At 37.6% G+C, this 18,792-nt stretch overlaps 1 protein-coding gene across 1 annotated transcript in view; it reads right to left on the reverse strand.

The window, feature by feature from the left end:
* The window catches only part of HFM1 (helicase for meiosis 1), a 30,610-nt gene extending 16,419 nt beyond the window's left edge, over window positions 1-14,191 (reverse strand). Inside the window, exons 1-15 of the mRNA XM_066325194.1 lie at window positions 13,839-14,191; window positions 13,313-13,434; window positions 11,594-11,891; window positions 10,575-10,840; window positions 9,066-9,113; window positions 7,301-7,371; window positions 6,678-6,810; window positions 4,335-4,486; window positions 3,912-3,989; window positions 3,603-3,764; window positions 2,970-3,170; window positions 2,801-2,889; window positions 2,094-2,137; window positions 1,901-2,002; window positions 385-530 (exon numbers count right to left, since the gene is read on the reverse strand). Coding sequence (XP_066181291.1) covers window positions 385-530; window positions 1,901-2,002; window positions 2,094-2,137; window positions 2,801-2,889; window positions 2,970-3,170; window positions 3,603-3,764; window positions 3,912-3,989; window positions 4,335-4,486; window positions 6,678-6,810; window positions 7,301-7,371; window positions 9,066-9,113; window positions 10,575-10,840; window positions 11,594-11,891; window positions 13,313-13,434; window positions 13,839-13,909 — 1,983 coding nt within the window. The 5' untranslated portion in view covers window positions 13,910-14,191. The remainder of the gene's footprint in view (window positions 1-384; window positions 531-1,900; window positions 2,003-2,093; window positions 2,138-2,800; window positions 2,890-2,969; window positions 3,171-3,602; window positions 3,765-3,911; window positions 3,990-4,334; window positions 4,487-6,677; window positions 6,811-7,300; window positions 7,372-9,065; window positions 9,114-10,574; window positions 10,841-11,593; window positions 11,892-13,312; window positions 13,435-13,838) is intronic.
* Between the last annotated feature and the right edge of the window lie 4,601 nt (window positions 14,192-18,792).

An 18,792-nucleotide genomic window follows, 5' to 3' on the forward strand; every position in this document is an offset into this window, starting at 1 on the left:
CTAAGAAAAAAACCAAAAAAACCCAACAGTTGAATATACATCGCATACCTGCTGAATCTACTTTTTTTTTTCTTAAAATCCTGTCTGAAATGGCTATTGTATGCAAGCTTCCTATTTTTTCTCTAATCCCCATTCACTATGAAACCCAAACACAATCTTCAGATCTTTTTCCACTGTAAGGTGAAGCAGTAATTTTTGATGGACAATACAAAAGCAAACAGATTTCTTTCTCAAGAGAATGGTTATCTAGGAGTAATTTAGTATTAATAACCCTTTAAAAATCAAATGTTGCAGTAAAATTCCTGGCATTGTACTTTCTTTGACAAGAAGAGTTTCTACTGATCTGACTATAGACAGCATCAATACAGTAAAACATTCACTTACCTGAGGCCTTCCAGCTCTCCCAATCATTTGCAGAATATCAGTTTCACTGTACTCTTGAAACACTCCTCCAACATAATGCATTGTGGATTTTATAACCACCAGGTGTGCAGGTAGATTGACTCCCATAGCTAAGGTGCTAGTAGTAACTACATCAGATCAAAATATAATCAAAATCACCATAAAAATGTCTGGCAGACACTGAACAAGCAGCAAATAGGTGACTTAAAGCTTGATGCCTAAGAGCTCCTAGATTCTAGTGGAATCAGTAGGCATTCTGCACCACAACAAATTTGATGTAGATTACAGACAAGTACTTGCATAACAGTTTTGTCTATCTGATCACTAGCATTCATTAGTATTCAAGTTCTTTAACAAATTATGTCCCAGATACTTTTATTTAAATATTCCTTTATATTTGGAGATAATCCAGAATATGATCCATGATCATTATAACAGACACACAATGAAGAAACCTTGTTCTTATTTCTTCAAGGCCCTTGCATTTGAATAGAGCCTTGACTTCATCTTGCTTAGTAGTGGTCAATATTTTTAAGATATAATTTTCTTAAGTCATCAGTCATTAGCATTGTTTATCTCCATATACCAAACCAGAATCCCCACCAATACTATCACAATACTTTCCCAATACACACTCTCACATGGAAAACATCAGACAAGTATGTGGCAAGTAATCTTACACTCATGTTTCCTAATTCACTTTCTCTAAAGAATACATGGAGTGGCACAAATTCAACACAGAAAGCCAGTCATGTGGGCCAACTGACACTACTATTCTGCTAGGCAAATGAAGGATTATTGAAATTTCCAATTCTTTTTGAAATTAAATGGAAATTAAATTAGTAATTATATTACTTTTTCTTATGACCATTTTAACAGGAAAGAAAAATATCCACAAATCATTGAGTGTTGTACATGAATCACACAGACAATTCCCCATAGGGTCTGGATCTTTTTTTAACTGAACAAGAAAGCCCGGAGGAGATGAGACAATCACATCTCAGATCCCTTGTCATTTCACATAACAACAGATGGAATATTTCTTAGGGACCTCCCCATCAGTCACAACACCTTGCACGGGAGTTTAAAAATATCATCCTGCCCACCAAAGATGCATAAATGTAGACTGTTACCTTCATGGAAGCCACAGTTGCAAACGACCCAGATACTTGGGAACTCAGGGGAAAGATGCACTACCACAGAGCTCCACCTCAATGGGAGGGTTCAATGACAGGAAAGGGAAATGGACATGGCCAGACCTCTGTGGACGTATGAGGGGGATGACCTCCATGTGTGGTGAAATGAAGTTCTATGGTTTTTAGTAACAGTGCATATGTAGGCTCACAGGGTAAAAGTGCATGTGAAACACAAAAACACATTTACCTGGATTTCACAACTTATAGCAAACTATAGAACCATAAAATGTTACCACTTCCAAACTGCAATCTTCTCAGGATACGTAAATGATATTTTGGCTTTCAAAGTATAATTTACTTACAAAGTACTGGCAAGTCTCCTACAGTAAAAGCTCCTTCAATTACTTTTCTGTCCGATATCTCCATACCCGCATGATGATAAGCCACACCATACATCAAAAGGTCTAATAATGAAATAATTATAGACGTCATTTCACTAAGTTTTCTCAAGCAAATATTCAATCACAGAGCAGAGAAGTAGTAGGTTATATTTACCTCTCAGTTTGGAGTCTTTCAATGAATTTGCAAGCCCCTGTAATCTATGCAACACACAGAAACAAATAATTAAATTAAAATATATACATTCTTTCGTTATTTTCAACCACCACCATTCCCATCTTCACAGAGGGAACAGACTGACTCTCAGGGGCAGCTATTGTAGATTTCTAAGCTTGGTGATCTTTCCAAGTGACAATCTACAATCCTTGTGTTTGTTCACATAAAGCAAATAAGACGACATTTTTGGTCCAAAGTCAGGAGGTAGCTTCTGCAGCTGCCATGATTAGGCAACCCTGAAGTAAAAAATAATTAATATGGCTGTACTTATCAACAGTATCTGATAAAGGAAAGACATCTTAGGGCTTATCTTAAAACACTAGTAAAGTCACATCCAATTCAACTATTCATATGCTTAATCTTTGCACTACAAGGTCTCAGAGGGCCATAAGAAATAGCATTTTTATGTTTAGAAAGCAACTTTGAGAAACAACTTAATGTTTGTGAAGGTATCCTAAAACTCTGAGAAGCAAAAACTTCCCAAGAAGAGTGCCAGCTTACCAAAAAGAAAGTCAACTGTAATGAAGATTTTGTTGCACACTCCTCTGCTAGAAACTGTATTAGCTCAACAGCTTTCTTCACAGATATCACAGGTTAACTAAAATGTATAAACACTTATTCCCAATTTAATTTAAATAGAAAAATACCTTTGTTTCTGTTCTATACTCAGTAGAAATTTAGCATCTTTTGCAAGAACAGAAGCAGCCTGTTGTACTCCTTTTCTTGTAGCACAAAACTATAAACAAAAGATATTTTTTGAATCAACACTTTCAAAAAAGAAACTATTTCAAATGTGATAAAAAAAAGCTGCTGTACCACAAGTGCTGGTTTTCGCTCCGAGTATGTTTGTATAATGCTAGCTATCTTGTAGTTAAGAGTTAAGTCAAATTTGAACTCTGTCTGATTGTCACTGCAAGGAAAACCAAGAACAATTTTGCGTAGCTTCACTGGTCGTTGATCCTCATCTATTTTCAGGCACACAGCAGGCATCTCACTATCTGAAAGCCATTCTGCAATCTTTAAAAAATGAAGTAGAACAAAAAACATAAATTATTTTTTTAATTGTGCTCCTGCTCTAATAGCATCACTGAATAATTAACTTAGCTTTTGTCACATGTAAGCCAGTAACACATTATAATAATTTAAAATCCCACATGAGGTTCTGCTTTTAGAGGACCAATATAATTTGGACTGAAATCTCAAGTCTGTTGTGATTTGTATGTAAGAGGCAAAAATCACAAGCAGAAATATAAAACTGAAGCACGTTCACATGTGGCTGACATTTCCATATGGCTGAAGGTAATCTTACATTAGCAGCAGCCTCATAGCTGTCTTCAGATGATAGCTTAAGAAATAAAAATCTTGCTATCAATCTAAAATTGTAATTCCAGATAAATTTTGTAAAATACAACTCTACTGATCAAAATACAGTTAAAATGTAACTCTTACATCTTGAGTATTTGGGATTGTTGCAGAAACAGCTACAAATCTCAAGGGAGGAACAGTGTCGTGCTTCTCTAAGAGACGCCAAAGAGAAGACTGAATAGTTTTCATCCGACTGATGACAACTTCCAAAGTTGCACCGCGGCTTTCATCCTTTATAACATGCACCTGTCAGGAGTTTTAAAAGACGTGGGAAATGTTTTCCAGTTACAACCTGGACATCTGCTAAATACATGTAGTATTTTCTAAGCTTCCACTTATCTTCACAAAAGATACAAAACCAGGGCATAAATAAACCCTTACTCATTTTCTAACCTCATCAATGAGAAAAAGTCGTACAAGCTGGACTATGGAGTTGTCTCTCCATCTTCTGGTCATGCTATCCCACTTTTCCTTGGAGGAAAAAACCAACACATCAAAACAACAACAGAAGCTGCAAGACGTTTACATATGCCACAGCTATAGTACATGCAGACACACCTAAACTTTAACAAATCTTTAAACAGAAACAATTAAATTAATTAAAGCTAATTCCATCTATGTTTCATCTGGCACATTATTATATTAATTTTTGTTTATATGAACTGAGAGTATGTACAGCAGGGCACTGACAAACAAAAGGATCATTAAATTGCTACCTATTACAATGACAAAGGAGCAGTCCTTGCAGCATACAATTAGAAGACTCCTAATGTCTGTTTATTCTAAGTTCTTGTAGGAACTGGCAATGAAACGTACAGGTGTAGTGATAATAATGTCAGCATGATGTATTTCAAATAAATCATCCATCAGTGTATCTCCGGTCAGTTCCTTGCAGGTGAGTCCTATAGGTCCAAATTTTTCTTTCCAATCATCAAAACGCTGACTGCATAGAGCTTTTATTGGAGCCACTAAAAACAACCCCAAATAATGAGAATTAAATCAGGAAAACCTTCAACTGTACTAAAAATGTATACATTTGTTTTCTTTAGGAAGATACCTTCTTGAATTTAATTTCCCTAATTTTCAGATTTGCTTCCAGAACCATAAAATCTGTAACTGGTGTTACTGTCCTTATTATCCTACTCCACATGCACAATCAGTGTTGAGCTTTGGGCCCTAGTTCTTCCCATCAGCAAGCAGAAACAGAACCCTTTAATTAAGATTATTTATGTTCTCTCTTAATCCTGTATCCTGTTGGGTTTGATTTTTTTGTAGTACCACATGGAAATAATCATTCAGCTATCAAAGGTTTTCTCACAGATGGAAGAAACCACATGAAATACATCTTTTTTAATGGAAGCTTATACAAATACCAACCTTTTCCCAGTTAAGAATGATTTGAGTACTCAGTATTCAGAGAGAAAAGAAGTTATAAGTGAGAAACCATCCAAGAGCAAGAGACAGACTCTTATTTCTCCCGATATTCCATCAAAATCAAATGTACAGTTACGTGTAGGGTCAGACCAAGCAGCTAACACAGCAAGTAGTAGTCCTCAGGCTGCTTCTCATGAACAGACTTCTGAAACAATCTACTCTTTTTTTTCTTTTCACATACACACTTGTACTTTTGCTGATTCTTTTTTTCCCAGAAATCCAATGTAATTCTCAGTAAGGACTGATACTAACAACACATGTAAGGTTATACTGGATGATTAATCTGTATGAAAATGCAGTGATTTAAGTGAAAGAGGCAATCTATGCATGAGCTGAAAACAGCCCTAGTATAACAGATCTTGCAGTGATGACATTCTAGCTTACTTAGAGCCACTGGAATATGAACAATTTCTGTGTATTAGCTCACAAATGATCCCTAAAATTAAGAGATTTAAAGAAGCTGTCTCTCAGAAAGAGGTGTAAAATCTCTTAAGTGTATCAGAGAAAAAATTAGCTCCAGAAAACTAATTAAGCTAACAGCAAGTAATTCACAACTAATCATCTTTAGCAATGCAAGAATGTGAGAAGGAAGTGATTGTTCCTGGAACTACAGTCACCAGTCTTTCAACGTAAAGCTACTGGCAAACAACTTTATGGAACTACTGCAAACAAATTTACATACATGAGGCCACTGATGAACCAGACACCAGTGCTCACACCAGCAGGACATAGTCTGATTACCTACCACATCTGTTCCAACATTCAAAAAACTGACAAGTCTCCTTCTCCACCATTGTGGAATCTGGAAAGGTCAGCAGATCTAACTCCACCAGCAGGTAACTGCTTCCTTACTGACAGTTCCAACCAAGTTGTATCAATTCCACCAAGGCAAGTGAAAACTATTAGCATACACTCAACCCTGTGCAGCTGACAGAACCCATAGCACATGCCTGCTCCTACGATCAGTTTACAATACACAGTAAACGCTGAAGCAACACTAGCTTTATTGTAAGAAGTTGAACAAAATGGAATTTAAAAAGTTATGAAGCTCTTGTAAATATGAGAATGAAACCTTTAATAGCAAAACTGACATAGCAGTGTACTAATAAATTAAAACTGGGGCAAATTCACCAATTTAATTAAATTTACATGATATGAACTCAGTTCTCCAAGAAGGAAAGAAAAAAAGTGTAATTGGTGTGACTATTTCCAAGTATTTTCATATTTCTACACAGATCCATTAAACTCATGAAGATCACAGTGCTGGTGCCTCTGAGGAAGTATACAGAAAACAGCAGGAAACTTTGCCAGGTAAGTGAATACCGGAAAATTTGATCCTCATTTCAGAGCAACAGACAGCCATATAAAAGATAGCATCAGCCAGAAATCATGCACTAAGAAATTGTTTTTGTTTCCTTTGCTCTCCCCTTACCTTTTCGTGTATATCTTGCCTTCTTGGAGGACAAACAGCTACAGGATATTCTAATTTTTATTTGAATAGGCAATGCTGAACACTACAATTACACAATGCTGTTAAAATTCTAGTAACAGTTACAATGTTACTACAAATAAACATTAAACCAACTATTTAAAGAATGTAGTAGGCTGCAATTTTTTAATGTATTTAATCTCTGTATTATTCCTGGAGTCACTCCAGATCTCTGCATTCGCAGAATAAATTTTTCTGCTCTGTCACCAAAATGTTTAAAGCCACATAATACTTACTGTAAACAACTTTAATATTTAACCAAGGCAGTGGGGCTTCCATGAGTAATCTGGTAATAGCTAGCTCGAACATTACGGTCTTTCCAGAGCCAGTGGGAGCACAAATCACGAAGTTCCTGTCTGTGTATAAAAGCTAGGAAAGAATTGCCCAGTCCTGGTAAGTTTTCAATAATGACAAATGAAAGTTTTGTATGACTGGGCTTCCTTCCCACACATTTTATCATCCACCATCTTAGAAGCCAGGTATGTCCATGTCAGGCTCCCTCATTTTCCTCTGACAAGATGGATTCTTCCCTCTTTCCTCCTCTGCACTATCACTCACCCATGTCATTAACTCACTCATCCACTCACCCTTCCTCCATGCAAATATATTACTTATCTGTATGCATAAATAAAAATATAGTTCTCATCTTCACACAAACATATTATAAGATGAGAAAAACACTTTTTAAAGTTCTTCTGGTCTCTCCTCTCAGCTAAGCATAACCGTGATAAACTATTCCAGGAAGAGATTTTAGATATATTACAGTTTTCTAACCCCTTTTATGTTCTGAATATCAAAGTACCACTTAAATTTATCTACAAAGTACTACTTGCAGCAGCAGTTTATGTTCCATACTTACATCATCCAAAGCTTTTGACTGTGCATAGTTAAAATATGGGAACTCCTTAAAAATACTTCTGAATTGGGTTGCTTGAGAGCATTAAGGATTTTAAAATACTTAAGTGTAAATTATAAAATTTTAGGAATCTAAATGCACCTTGTTCTTGCACAGTAAATGCAAATTTAAAACATACCACACTGTTTCACAGGTTTGTAAAGTTATCCAAAAGTAACCTATTAAATGTAGTTTTATATTCTTGGTGTGCCATATATTCCCTATCAGTGAAAAAGCCACACCACATTTGAGAGGTTTCAGGATTATACCAGTAATCAGGAACCTCCTCCCTGGGAGGCTTCATAGAATGGCAGACAATTATGGAATGTGAAGCTGAAAGGGACAAACCAGGTACAAGAACAAACAGGACACTGCTGTTAGCCTAAGGTGTCAGTGGTCACATAATATTTGTAATACAACACAAAATAATTAGCATAATATTGTATGCCCAGATATAACAGTAGCAAAAAAATTCACCAATGACCACTTAGTGCTGACTGTGGTTTTAAAGATATTTTTCAGTTGCCAATAATGCATGTTCTTCAGACACCATTCTTATCTAAAACATGCAGAGGATGAAAAGAGAGCATTGCTAGTCACTGCTCCAGAGGAGAGAGCTGATCCTGGTCTGGCCTTGCAGAGCAGCCACAGCAACAGCCTGGCTGTGACCATCTCATCAGGCTCAGGGTGAGCACACAGCCAGGTATGGCCCCGACAGCAACAGCAACAATGAGCTGCTAAGGCCTCAGATCCATGTCACATTTAACAACTACAGAGGAAAAGATACAGCAGTAAAGCAAGAAATAAAAACAGTTAAACATTAAAACTGGATAAAAATAAGCAAGTACCATTAGACTAAACAAAACAAGGTTTTTTTTTTTAAAAAAAACAACTTATTTAAAACACATGCTCTAAATCAGTGATCTGTTTTCAAACTGCAAAGGCATTAATGATCTGAAATTGGTAAATTCACAGCAATGGAATCCTTACTCATTTTGAAAATCGTGACTTTTAAAAGTTACTTACATGTATTTCAGGTGCCTAAATTTAGACATTTCCTCTTCCTGATATTTAACCTATCATTTGACAGGTTACTAGAAAAAAAGATACTGAAGTGTATGTAAAAAACACAAAAGTTCGACAGATATAGATGAATGCTCAAATATATTACATGTTCAAGGCAGAGCAAAGAAGAAAGAAAATTATGGTAAAATCTGCTTAAAGAATGGAAATACAGCACAAGCACACTACAACATAAAGGCAGACCAAGAAGGAGTACAAGTTGTTATTTTTCTTCTAAAAAAAAATGTGACAGAAAGGAAGATTCAGTTTTCCTAATAAGCCTAAATAATAGTTCATTTTTTCTTTATTTAAAGTGTATGGGGATATATATGTGTATGTGTATTTGCATAGAAAATGTCTGGAATATATTATGCAAATTAAAATTTTACATGTTATGTTTTAAAAATAAAGTTTTGAGGATAAAATTTGAACATTTGAAATAAGAATTATCTTTCTTAGCAATGAATGATCTATGAGTTGTCTTATTTTCATGCTGGCTTTGGAAGTCAAAAGGATAAGCACTTACTGAACATTTGATTCCCAACAAATTGAAAGTATTACAATGCAATGCATTAATTCCTATGGCTAAATTACACACTATAATTTTGCAAATGTAAAAGCACTGTAATAGAATTAGGAAAATCAGATACAGCGAATACAAGGATACGTATTTCTGTAACAGCCCTCAACATTTCCAATTTTCTTCCTGTAGTTCCTAAAGAAGTAGAAATAGTACATTTATAAAATCAGTTTTATTTTCAACCAATAACCATGACAAATATTTTCCTGACCCCAAGCTGTGTGTTCTTTAAGGAGCTTCAAGGCTCTAACAAGGTCCAGGTGATAGAAAGGAGATTATGGGATAGGGAGATCACTAGCTCATCCTTTGAAAAGGACTTATTGTGGTGGCCCTTTGATGAGTTCACTCCAGTTTAAGGATGTCTTGCACATACTGGAGACTCAAAACTTGATGCAGTATCTAGGTGTGGCCTCAAAAGTGCCAAGGGAGAGACAATCACTTCTCTTAACTTCCCAGCTTTGTTAACAAAGCCCAGGCTGCTGTTGGCCTTTGTTATTGCTGGGATGCGCTGCTCACTCAAGTTCAGCAAGCTGTTCACCAGACCCCAGGCACCTTTCCACAGAGCTGCCCCAGTCAAACCATCCCAGGAGAACCGAAGGAGTTCTTTTCTTTCCCTGGGGCAGGACTGTGGATTTGTTCCTGCTGAATTTCATGAGATTGCTGTCAACCACTGGCACATGGACAGTGTGACCGTTCAGCACCACCCTTTGAGCCCAGGCAGCCATTTTTACACCATCCACTCCTGATGCCCTACCGTGGGTACCACAGTGTTGTGGAAGATGGTGTTTCTCACCCACTCTGATTCTATGAAAACCCTTTGCTGAAGGCAAAGTAAACAATAGCCACTGCTGTCCCCTCAGCCCCAAATCAAACCACCACTGTCCATAAGGCAATCAGACAGGAATCACACTTTTCCTTCCTGACCTGTTTCCAAATCCCATCCTAAGCCAATGCTCTGCCCTATATTTTTCTGCTAGAACTAATTTTCTACTCCATATTTCTGTAGTAGTTAGTCAGGCACACAAGGTACATTTCACAGATGTGCCATGCCCCAGAAAGTTTAAAATCTAGAAATGAACTGCACTTAGTTAAAAAGTATTAAAAGCCAAAAATAAATTCTAAACCAAATATTTTATAATTTCATCAGAATCTCATAACTTCCTTCCATTTTCTAAGTATTTCCTACTTAAAGTCTATTTCTAAAAAGATACAAATATGAGCCGCACAGCAAACAAACATTTCATTTTCAATTTCTGGTTTCAAATGAAGATGAAACTCCTTACCACGTAAGGGGCAAGGCTGTTTTTTTTCAAATTGCTGAAGGGATGTAAAGTGATATTTTCAAATAGGTTTACATGACTTAGCACTTCTGAAAATGTGAATCTTTTTCAAAAACTGTTTAGCCAGTTTATATTAAGCAACAATGCAATTAAGTTCCACAGGACTGCAATACATTCTATCAATTTCAGCCAATTATCTCACTGAGCTCGTGGGAAAATGTTCTTCACTCTACCTCAGACCTTGGATACCCTCTATTATTATATACCAAAGATGGACAATGGACTATTTTTCTTGAAATAGAGTAAAAATAATTACCTGTCATATCCAGAATCTCTGAAGCATTAGAAAATGATTGAATTTTAATTCCATTTTCAGACACAATCTCCTCATTATTTACCCGATGCAAAGTAAAATCTGAGTCTTTAGTTATTGGAGCATGATGATTATTTCTCAAAAAAACTTCTTTTGTCACTTTTTTCATGCTTTCACTTGTATTTAAGTACGTACCAATTTCTTTCACATCAACAGAACCAGCTTTAAATTCTGTATTTTTATGAATATTGTCAGATTTTTTAAATAAGCTGCAAAAGATCCAAAATTTTCATTAGCTGACTGTAATGTTACAGTTTATCTAATATTTGAAAAATATTAGATATACATTTGTATTAGCAGCAAAACTCCTAAAATAAATAATAAAACTGTATATAACTTTATGTAATCTAACCTGAAGACTCTTCAAGATACATTTTAACTTTATTTTCATTCCAGAAAGAACATGAAAGAATAAACTGCCTGTCCAGATGGGCTCTGACTCCTAATAGCAGATTTAACTCTGAATTTCTGCATCATTAAAACCAATAGAGACGTCCAGTTCTGAGGAATGGGAGGAGCTGGACACAGAAGAACAGTTTATCAATAAAACCTCTCCTCCCAGGCAGCACTGAAATCACTGAGAACTGCCCAAGGTATTCCTGACTGGCTGACCTCTGCTCAGCTAAGCAAAAGATCTCAGCCTTTTTCTTGTCACCATGCAGATAAAGAATTCAGAGCAGTATTTTCCAAAAGATTGTTAAATAAAGATTTCTTTAAAATGTAAGCAGCAAACCTGAGGCTTGCTTTTCTCAGGAATGAGGCTGAGCTCAGGATACATTTAATTAAAGTACTAAAATACCACCAAAACCAAACTTTTTTTCCTTAGACTGAAAGAATTAGCATCTGGAACATGCTAAAGTATCTTCAATTGAAGGATCCAAAACTTTGTGTTCAACATATTTATCTATAATAAGAATATGATTCTGAGAGGGATAAATCATCTGAGTTGATTAGACATGTACCTTCTTCTTAATGTTGAATGGACACTCTCATCATCACTGTTTTCACTTAATGCTTTATTTTGCAGTTCTTGAGAAAAATCTATTACTCGTTTAGATTTATCCTCTTCAAAAGAGAGAAAAGATGAAACCAGTTGCAGATTTTCACGCTGAAAACTAATTTTATCTCTTTCTCCTGGACTAAATTGTAGGATTTCTTTTTCAGGGGCTATGCTAAAATGAGCAGCTGCTGATGACTTATCTTCTACTTCCTCTGTGTTACTCTTACATTGTTGCATAAACTTCTCGTGCTTTCTCCCTCCTACAAAAACCATAAATTATTATTTCATTCATATTCTTATTCACAGTCATTTAATCAAGTATCTTGCACACAGAATCAGCCAAATTCACATATTATACAAACTGATATTTCTATCTTATAGCAAGAACTTTAGGGTGTATTTTATGACTTATGCTAATGAATGTAATACATGCATTGTCAATTAAAAAGTTACAAAAATAAGTTCCCTTTCTTTCCTTCCTATGCAAAGTAAAGGATAAAAACTATTCAGAACTACAAAAAAGTTTGCATGACAGAACTCTTTACTCTGTCCCAGAACGTTCTTTTTAAAAAACGACAAAGTGACCAAGCTTGAAGTTCCTGCTACAAAACAGCTGAGATAAGCACTGCAATCTCAACAGTCAGAACTGGTACTGATGTTGGTGACAGGCTGGTCTCATAACCTTCTTGGTGAGTTATCACATTTTGCAGTGTAGAATCAGTGTCCTGATCTGGCAAACCAGATCAATAGGCATTGCTGTAGGCAACAGGAAGGCAAAGGCCGGAACAGAAATAAGCAACTAAATGCAACAAGATAACAGCTCTATTTTGCTGTCTTGATTTCAGTGTTATCCATCTAGAAACTCACAATTACTGTGCCCTGTTTGTGACACAACCCCAACAGCTCTAATACTACAAATATCAAATAGCTTATTTGAGTAAGTAGCTCTTAATGGAATTATTCTTGCATAAAGCAGAAAAAATCCACCTTCTGTTATAACGAAATTCTTAAATAGAGAACATCATAAATCAGCACAGCAGCTAAGAAATGCACAAATCTAGTTCACAGAGATAAGGCAATGAAATTCTTTAAAATAAATTTCTTTAAGATAATCCTGAATGTCTAGGAATATGCCACTTGGCAGCAATTAATGACCAGATTCAAATTTAGCTGCCTCAGCAATTTGATTAAAGGCCCCAAAGGGCAGAAAAAAGTGAGTTTCATACAAACTCACTGTTCCTTGGGTGGGAGACAGGTCATCAGATGCATGAGATAACATTATGCTCTTACAGCCACCTCCCACTGTGTCACAATGCTTGGTGAAACAGTGGGCTGTAACTGAAACTTTGATTATACTTCTTACCTTGCCAGCTTCTGTACAGGAAACTTGTGGCATGTATATACCTCAAGAGGACTGCTACACTCCTGGCACATGTAACACCATCATTCTCAACTCAAATACATTCTTTGTCTCTACCTGCATACCCAGAATATTTCCTATTTCACGGCAAAAGAGGAATGATCTGTCACACTGATTACATGTTGAGTAATTTAATATCAACGCTGAGTATTATGATATAGTCAGACTTTGCAGTGTAAGGTTTATGGGTGGACTTGATCATCTTAAACACCTTTTCCAACTGTTGCAATGATTCTGTGATTCTATTCTATGACACTTTACCCATATGAGTGTTGGCTGAGTGTTTTTCCAGTTCCCTCTGTAACTCCTCCGCAGCTGGAATTTCAGCAATACCAGGAGCAGGTGCAATAAACCAAGTCTTATGCTCTTCATTTTCCAGACAGCTGTTTTTAACACACAAATGTGAGGTAAAAGCATTTTTAAAGCACCCTCCACGACAACTAGCTCAAAATTACTGGTCACAAATAACCTACTGTTTCTCTTGCTAAAACATACTCTTGTTCTTCAATTCATGTGACTCCTAATAACATAAAATTACAGAGGCAAAACTTCTACTAACCCTTATTTCTTATAGCCCTAAGATACACCTGCATTGTTGAATGCACTTGGAGAAACATTTCAAAGTATGGGTCATGAACCTAGAAATTGCTAGCCCCACATTTTCTATCAAAAATTTCTAGCCCCACATTTCTATCAGTCGACAAAAAAGTGAGTAATAAGAAAAAACACTGCTATAAAATTATTCAGTTTGGAAATCAATTATATTTATCTAATAATAAAGATTTACCTTTGTCTCATATCTGGTTTTTCATAAAATAAACTATCCAGTGAAAAGACCATGTCTGCAGAGTTGAACATTTTTAGATCCAATGTGAAGTCTCTTAGTCTGCAAAGGGCAGCACAAGAAAATGTAAAACTGAAATTACTAGACTTGAACCCATCTAAAGCAATACAAATTTTACTAGTTTTAAGTGCCAATATTTAATTTCTATATTGTTTTCTTTTAGAGTTCTTGACTGCATACTTAATCCTTTTTCCAACAGAGAGTCTCTCTCCTAATAAAATATGGCTCCCATTACTTCTGCTAAAAAAAAACCCTTGTAGGGCAGCACTTGAAGCAACCTTTACTACCATGACATACCTGGGAAGAAAAAGTGGGCAGGCGTGAAGATCCAGGTAAAGTTTATGTTGAAGTATTTAAATTCTAAGAACAATGTTCAGCCTAGAGAAGACTAGAGAAAAGGAGACACATCACATTTCTTCAATTTCCACATGAGGTGAAGAGGAGGGGCAGGCACTGATCTCCTTTCTGTGGTGACCAGTGACAGGACCCAAGAGAATGGCCTGAAATTGCATCAGGGGAGGCTTAGGATGGACATTACGAAAAGATTTTCACCCAGAGGGTGGTTGGGCACTGGAACAGGCTCCCCAGGGCAGTGGGCACAGCACCAGTCTGGCAGAGTTCAAGAAGTGTTTGGACAATGCTCTCAGGCACAGGGTCTGACTCTTGGGGTGTCCTGTGCAGGGCCAGGAGTTGGACTCCATGATCCTTGAGTCTCTTCCAACTCAGCACATTCTATTATTTTGTACAACTGCAGCCAATTCTTTTTTTCTCCAATTGTTTTGTTATGATCACAGTCTGTCAAGTCTTTGCAAAAAAACCTTATACTGTTTTCTAAAAAATAAAATTGTACTGTTACCCCAACAACTATTTTAATTTACAAGCAAATGAGACTTTTTTAAAGATACATAAAAATTGCTTACCTGGATAATTGGAGTATGGGCCCAACACCTTGCAGCTCTTAGTGGGTCTATTCTGAAACATCAGGACCAGAGATTATTTCTAAATTATTTATTGCATACATCAGTCTTAAAAATATTTCAGCTAATTTCAATGGTTTTTTATGTAGCACCATCTGTAAGCATTAGACATGCTTCTTTATGTATTTCTGTTAAGAAGTTTTACAGCTCTTAATTTTACTTGAGGACAACTTTAAAAAGCAAAGATCTTACTAAAAGAATACCATCCAGATGATTTCATGAGTCAAAAATCCTAGACTCACTGAAACAAATAGTAAAATACAAATAAAGTTTAGAAAGTTCAATGAAGGCCAACTGTGGAGATAAAATAACAAAGCAAAGCTTTCTTCTTTATCTACAGAGACAAAAGCAAAGGTGACACTTATTTTGTACTCCAGCATCTCATTAGTAACATATGAAAAGGATCTCTAAGAGTGCTTTGCAAATAGGCTTCAGATTTAATTAATTACTGTAGACTGTCAGCTCTGAGTCAAAAATTTTTAAAGTATTTTTGTTTCACAGAATCTGTAAATCTTCAAGTATTCCAGAGAGAGGTTTCAAATTTTAAAAAGAAAACATTTCACAGTAACAGAATATAGAGCATGTAACCAAAACTATCTGTGAACACAATGAAGAACTTCAAACAAGAAATCTCTCAATGCCTCTTTTACACACAGTAAATCTGCACCGATTTCTGCCACTCTCCCACTGCCAGGTTTTGCCACTTTCCCCTCCACATTAATAAATCTAGAATTTAGAAATCACACTGATAAATCTAACAAAGGTGTTTAATTTCACCTCCATGCTTTTAGTGTCAGCAGTCTAAAGCAGGAGCTTCCGGGTTTGGTATCAGTAGCAGCAGCAGAAAGTATCTGCGAGGAGCACTAATCAGGTTGTTAATGAAGTAGTAACAACCTGTGTTAGTGCCTACCCAAGTGAATAACCACTGCTCCATCAGCTTCAAGGAGGTGTAAATATTGCACACCAATATGAAATGGTTCTCCTGCCTCATGTGGGGAATCATCAATATATGATGATGCCATTTAAATAGTCTGGGTTTATGATTCCCATTCTTGAGCAGCCTTTGTTATGAACAATGTTTGATCTCCCAGGCCCCTGCTCTGCCCTCTATGTGTCATTTTTCCTTGACCAGCTCTGTTAAGCCAAACTGCTTGATAATAATGCAAGTAAAAATAATAGGAGATGTCGTGGTCATTCTACAAGACTGGAAATGGAAAAGAAACGCACTCCTTTATGCAGCTCTGCATTCACCCACCTGCTCCAGCTGGGAAACAGTGAAAAGTCTCTCAGACTTTTAAAAGAAAAGAACGCTAAAAAGGCGGGGGTGGGAGTGGTGGGGAGGAGCCCAAAACGTTTCCAAGATGGCCAGGAAACAAAGCGTCTTTTCCACGCGCTCAATGCTGTTGGGTTTCACAGGGAAAATGCATATTCCAGGTGGCAGAATGAGGGAGTAGGTGTTTGCAGGAGCAGCACAGACCACTGATTACCATTTACTGAGAGGTGTTTGCCAAATCCTGAGAGCAAAGACCTCTCTCGTGTATCTGCTTTTACAAACACCTTACCACAAACACTGCAGGCCACGAGGGAATTTGCTCAATTTTGAAGCCTATTTCCTTTTCACATTCCTCCTAAAACAAATTCTTTCCTCAGTCCACGTATTTCATCACAGTGCTCTCTCCAGGGGCCCAAAGTGAAGGTCACAACCTTCAGGGATGCTGACCCAAACAAACCGTGACTGCCCGAGGCACGGAGGCGCAGAGCTCACGCCCAGCTCACTGCGCTGCTCCCCGGGTGCTGCCCGGCGCCGGGGCCCCTCACAGCCAGCCTCCCGCTCCCTCCGCCGAGGAGGCCACCTCTGCGCTCCCGCCTCACCAACAGCGCCTCCCGCCGCGAAATGGCGGCCGCCGGCGCTGGAGCCGCCTCGCGGGGCGGGCGGGGAGCGGCGATGGCGGCAGAGCCTGCGCTGCACGGGGCGCGGCCGGCGCTCCCTCAGCGGCTCGGGGCTCCCGCCGGGCCTCCCCCGCCCTTCTCGGGGCTCCTCCCGGGCCTCCCCCGCCCTTCTCGGGGCTCCCCCGCCGTTCTCGGGGCTCCCCCCGGGCCTCCCCCGCCGTTCTCGGGGCTCTGGGCTCCCCCCGGGCCTCCCCCGCCGTTCTCGGGGCTCGGGGCTCCCGCCGGCGCGAAATGGAGGGCGCGGGGCCGCTGCCTTCCCTCTGAGGGGCGGCCTGGGCGCAGCCCCTCACAAACCCCCCGCTCGGAAATCCTGTAGAGGGAAAGGATGGGCCCGAATTCCCCGTGAAAACTGCCGGAGAGGGATGTGGAGACGCTCCGCTGGTGCTGGATTTAGAGCTTGTCCAAGGGTGGGTTTATTGGGAATTACTCTCTAGAAAAGTCCTTACTCACTTCGACCCTGGTGTAAATTAGAAAAGACAGCTGATTCCTGAAGCATACGACTCAGTTAGGAAAATTATTTGTGCAGGAAGAAATAAAGATACCGAAAATATTGATCCTTTTAGTGGATTTTTGAAAATAATAAGGGGCTTTTTTTCCTTGCTGCTCAAGTGGTGCAACAAAATTCTTCAAATTATATGAATCGAAACAATATCACGAAGTATTTGTAAAATGCAGAATTAGGTCACTTACCCTTTTCCCCCCTGAAAGACTTCAACTTGAAATTCTGGACTTGCCATTAGAGCATAGCTTTTGAACTAGCAAATTTTAAATAAATGGCACAACTGTCTAAGGAACTCTAAATTTTAAGCTGGTTCAAAGCTTCATGACATTCAGCAAATACTATAGAGGCAGCTACTGTAAATATGTATTTCCTCATACATAAATAGATGAAAAGGAGGATATTTTCTCAAATATTGATTGATTTTAACATAAATAATTTTTATTTAATCAAGTTTTTTTGTTTTTCTTTCTAGAAAATATTAATTTTTAACCTTCCATTTCAAATTCTTAGACATTGTGTATATTTACATAACGTGTGTTCAGTCAAGTTGTGCAGGGCTAGGTCAATTAAGAATTCAATGCAAGAAATATTACATTCACTTTTACTATCCATTGTATATTCAGGTCTTTCCCTTATTTATTCTTCCCTTTAAAAGACTTGCATCAGAATTGTCTCATATGACAATACTCCAAATTTTATACCACACATTTAGATGCTTTAATCCACCTCCCCATCCAGTTACTGGACAGAGAGCCAAAGATGAGAAGCACTCATTCCTACTTCCAACATGACAGGATCTTGACCAGCACGGAACAACAAAATTTATAAAGAGCTTAGAATACAATCAGGATTGATAATGAACCCATTGTCTGAAATTAGATTCTGAGGCCATCAATTTTATTCAGTAATCTGAATAAAAGTGGGAAAATGTGCTTATAAGCAGCAATAAACCTTCATTTTTTACATATAATAATTTCTGAAACCAGAAAGCATTTTTCCTTCTTGCTATTAGTGAATGCCTTCTTTGATTCTGGCCTCAGGCAAGTTTCCATCTTAGTTCACAACATCTGCTTTTAGCTGACTGGACTTTAATGTTTAAAGCCATAATACAAACAGTTCATTTTTTAAAGCTATTTTTTTCTTCGATTCCTTTCCCTAGGTGACATCTCCCTCAACACACACACAAATCACATAAAATATATAGCAAAGCAGTCTCTCAACTGCTCTGAGACAGTTTAATTTTTGATTTTCCCCAAGCCTAACATCTGATCTGCCATATGTTTTGAGTCTTTCCAGCTCATGGAGATCACATATTTAGTCATAAACTTGCATGTTCTGGAGCAACACAACTAGAAAATCATGAACACCAGACATTGGTCAGTGATCCATATGATAACAGAATAATTCTCATACTTGCTAAATACAAAGCTGTTAGAACATTCCATTTTCTCCAGAACTTACAAACTGA

The sequence above is a fragment of the Sylvia atricapilla genome, chromosome 9 (assembly GCF_009819655.1).
Source record: "Sylvia atricapilla isolate bSylAtr1 chromosome 9, bSylAtr1.pri, whole genome shotgun sequence".
NCBI lineage: Eukaryota > Metazoa > Chordata > Aves > Passeriformes > Sylviidae > Sylvia > Sylvia atricapilla.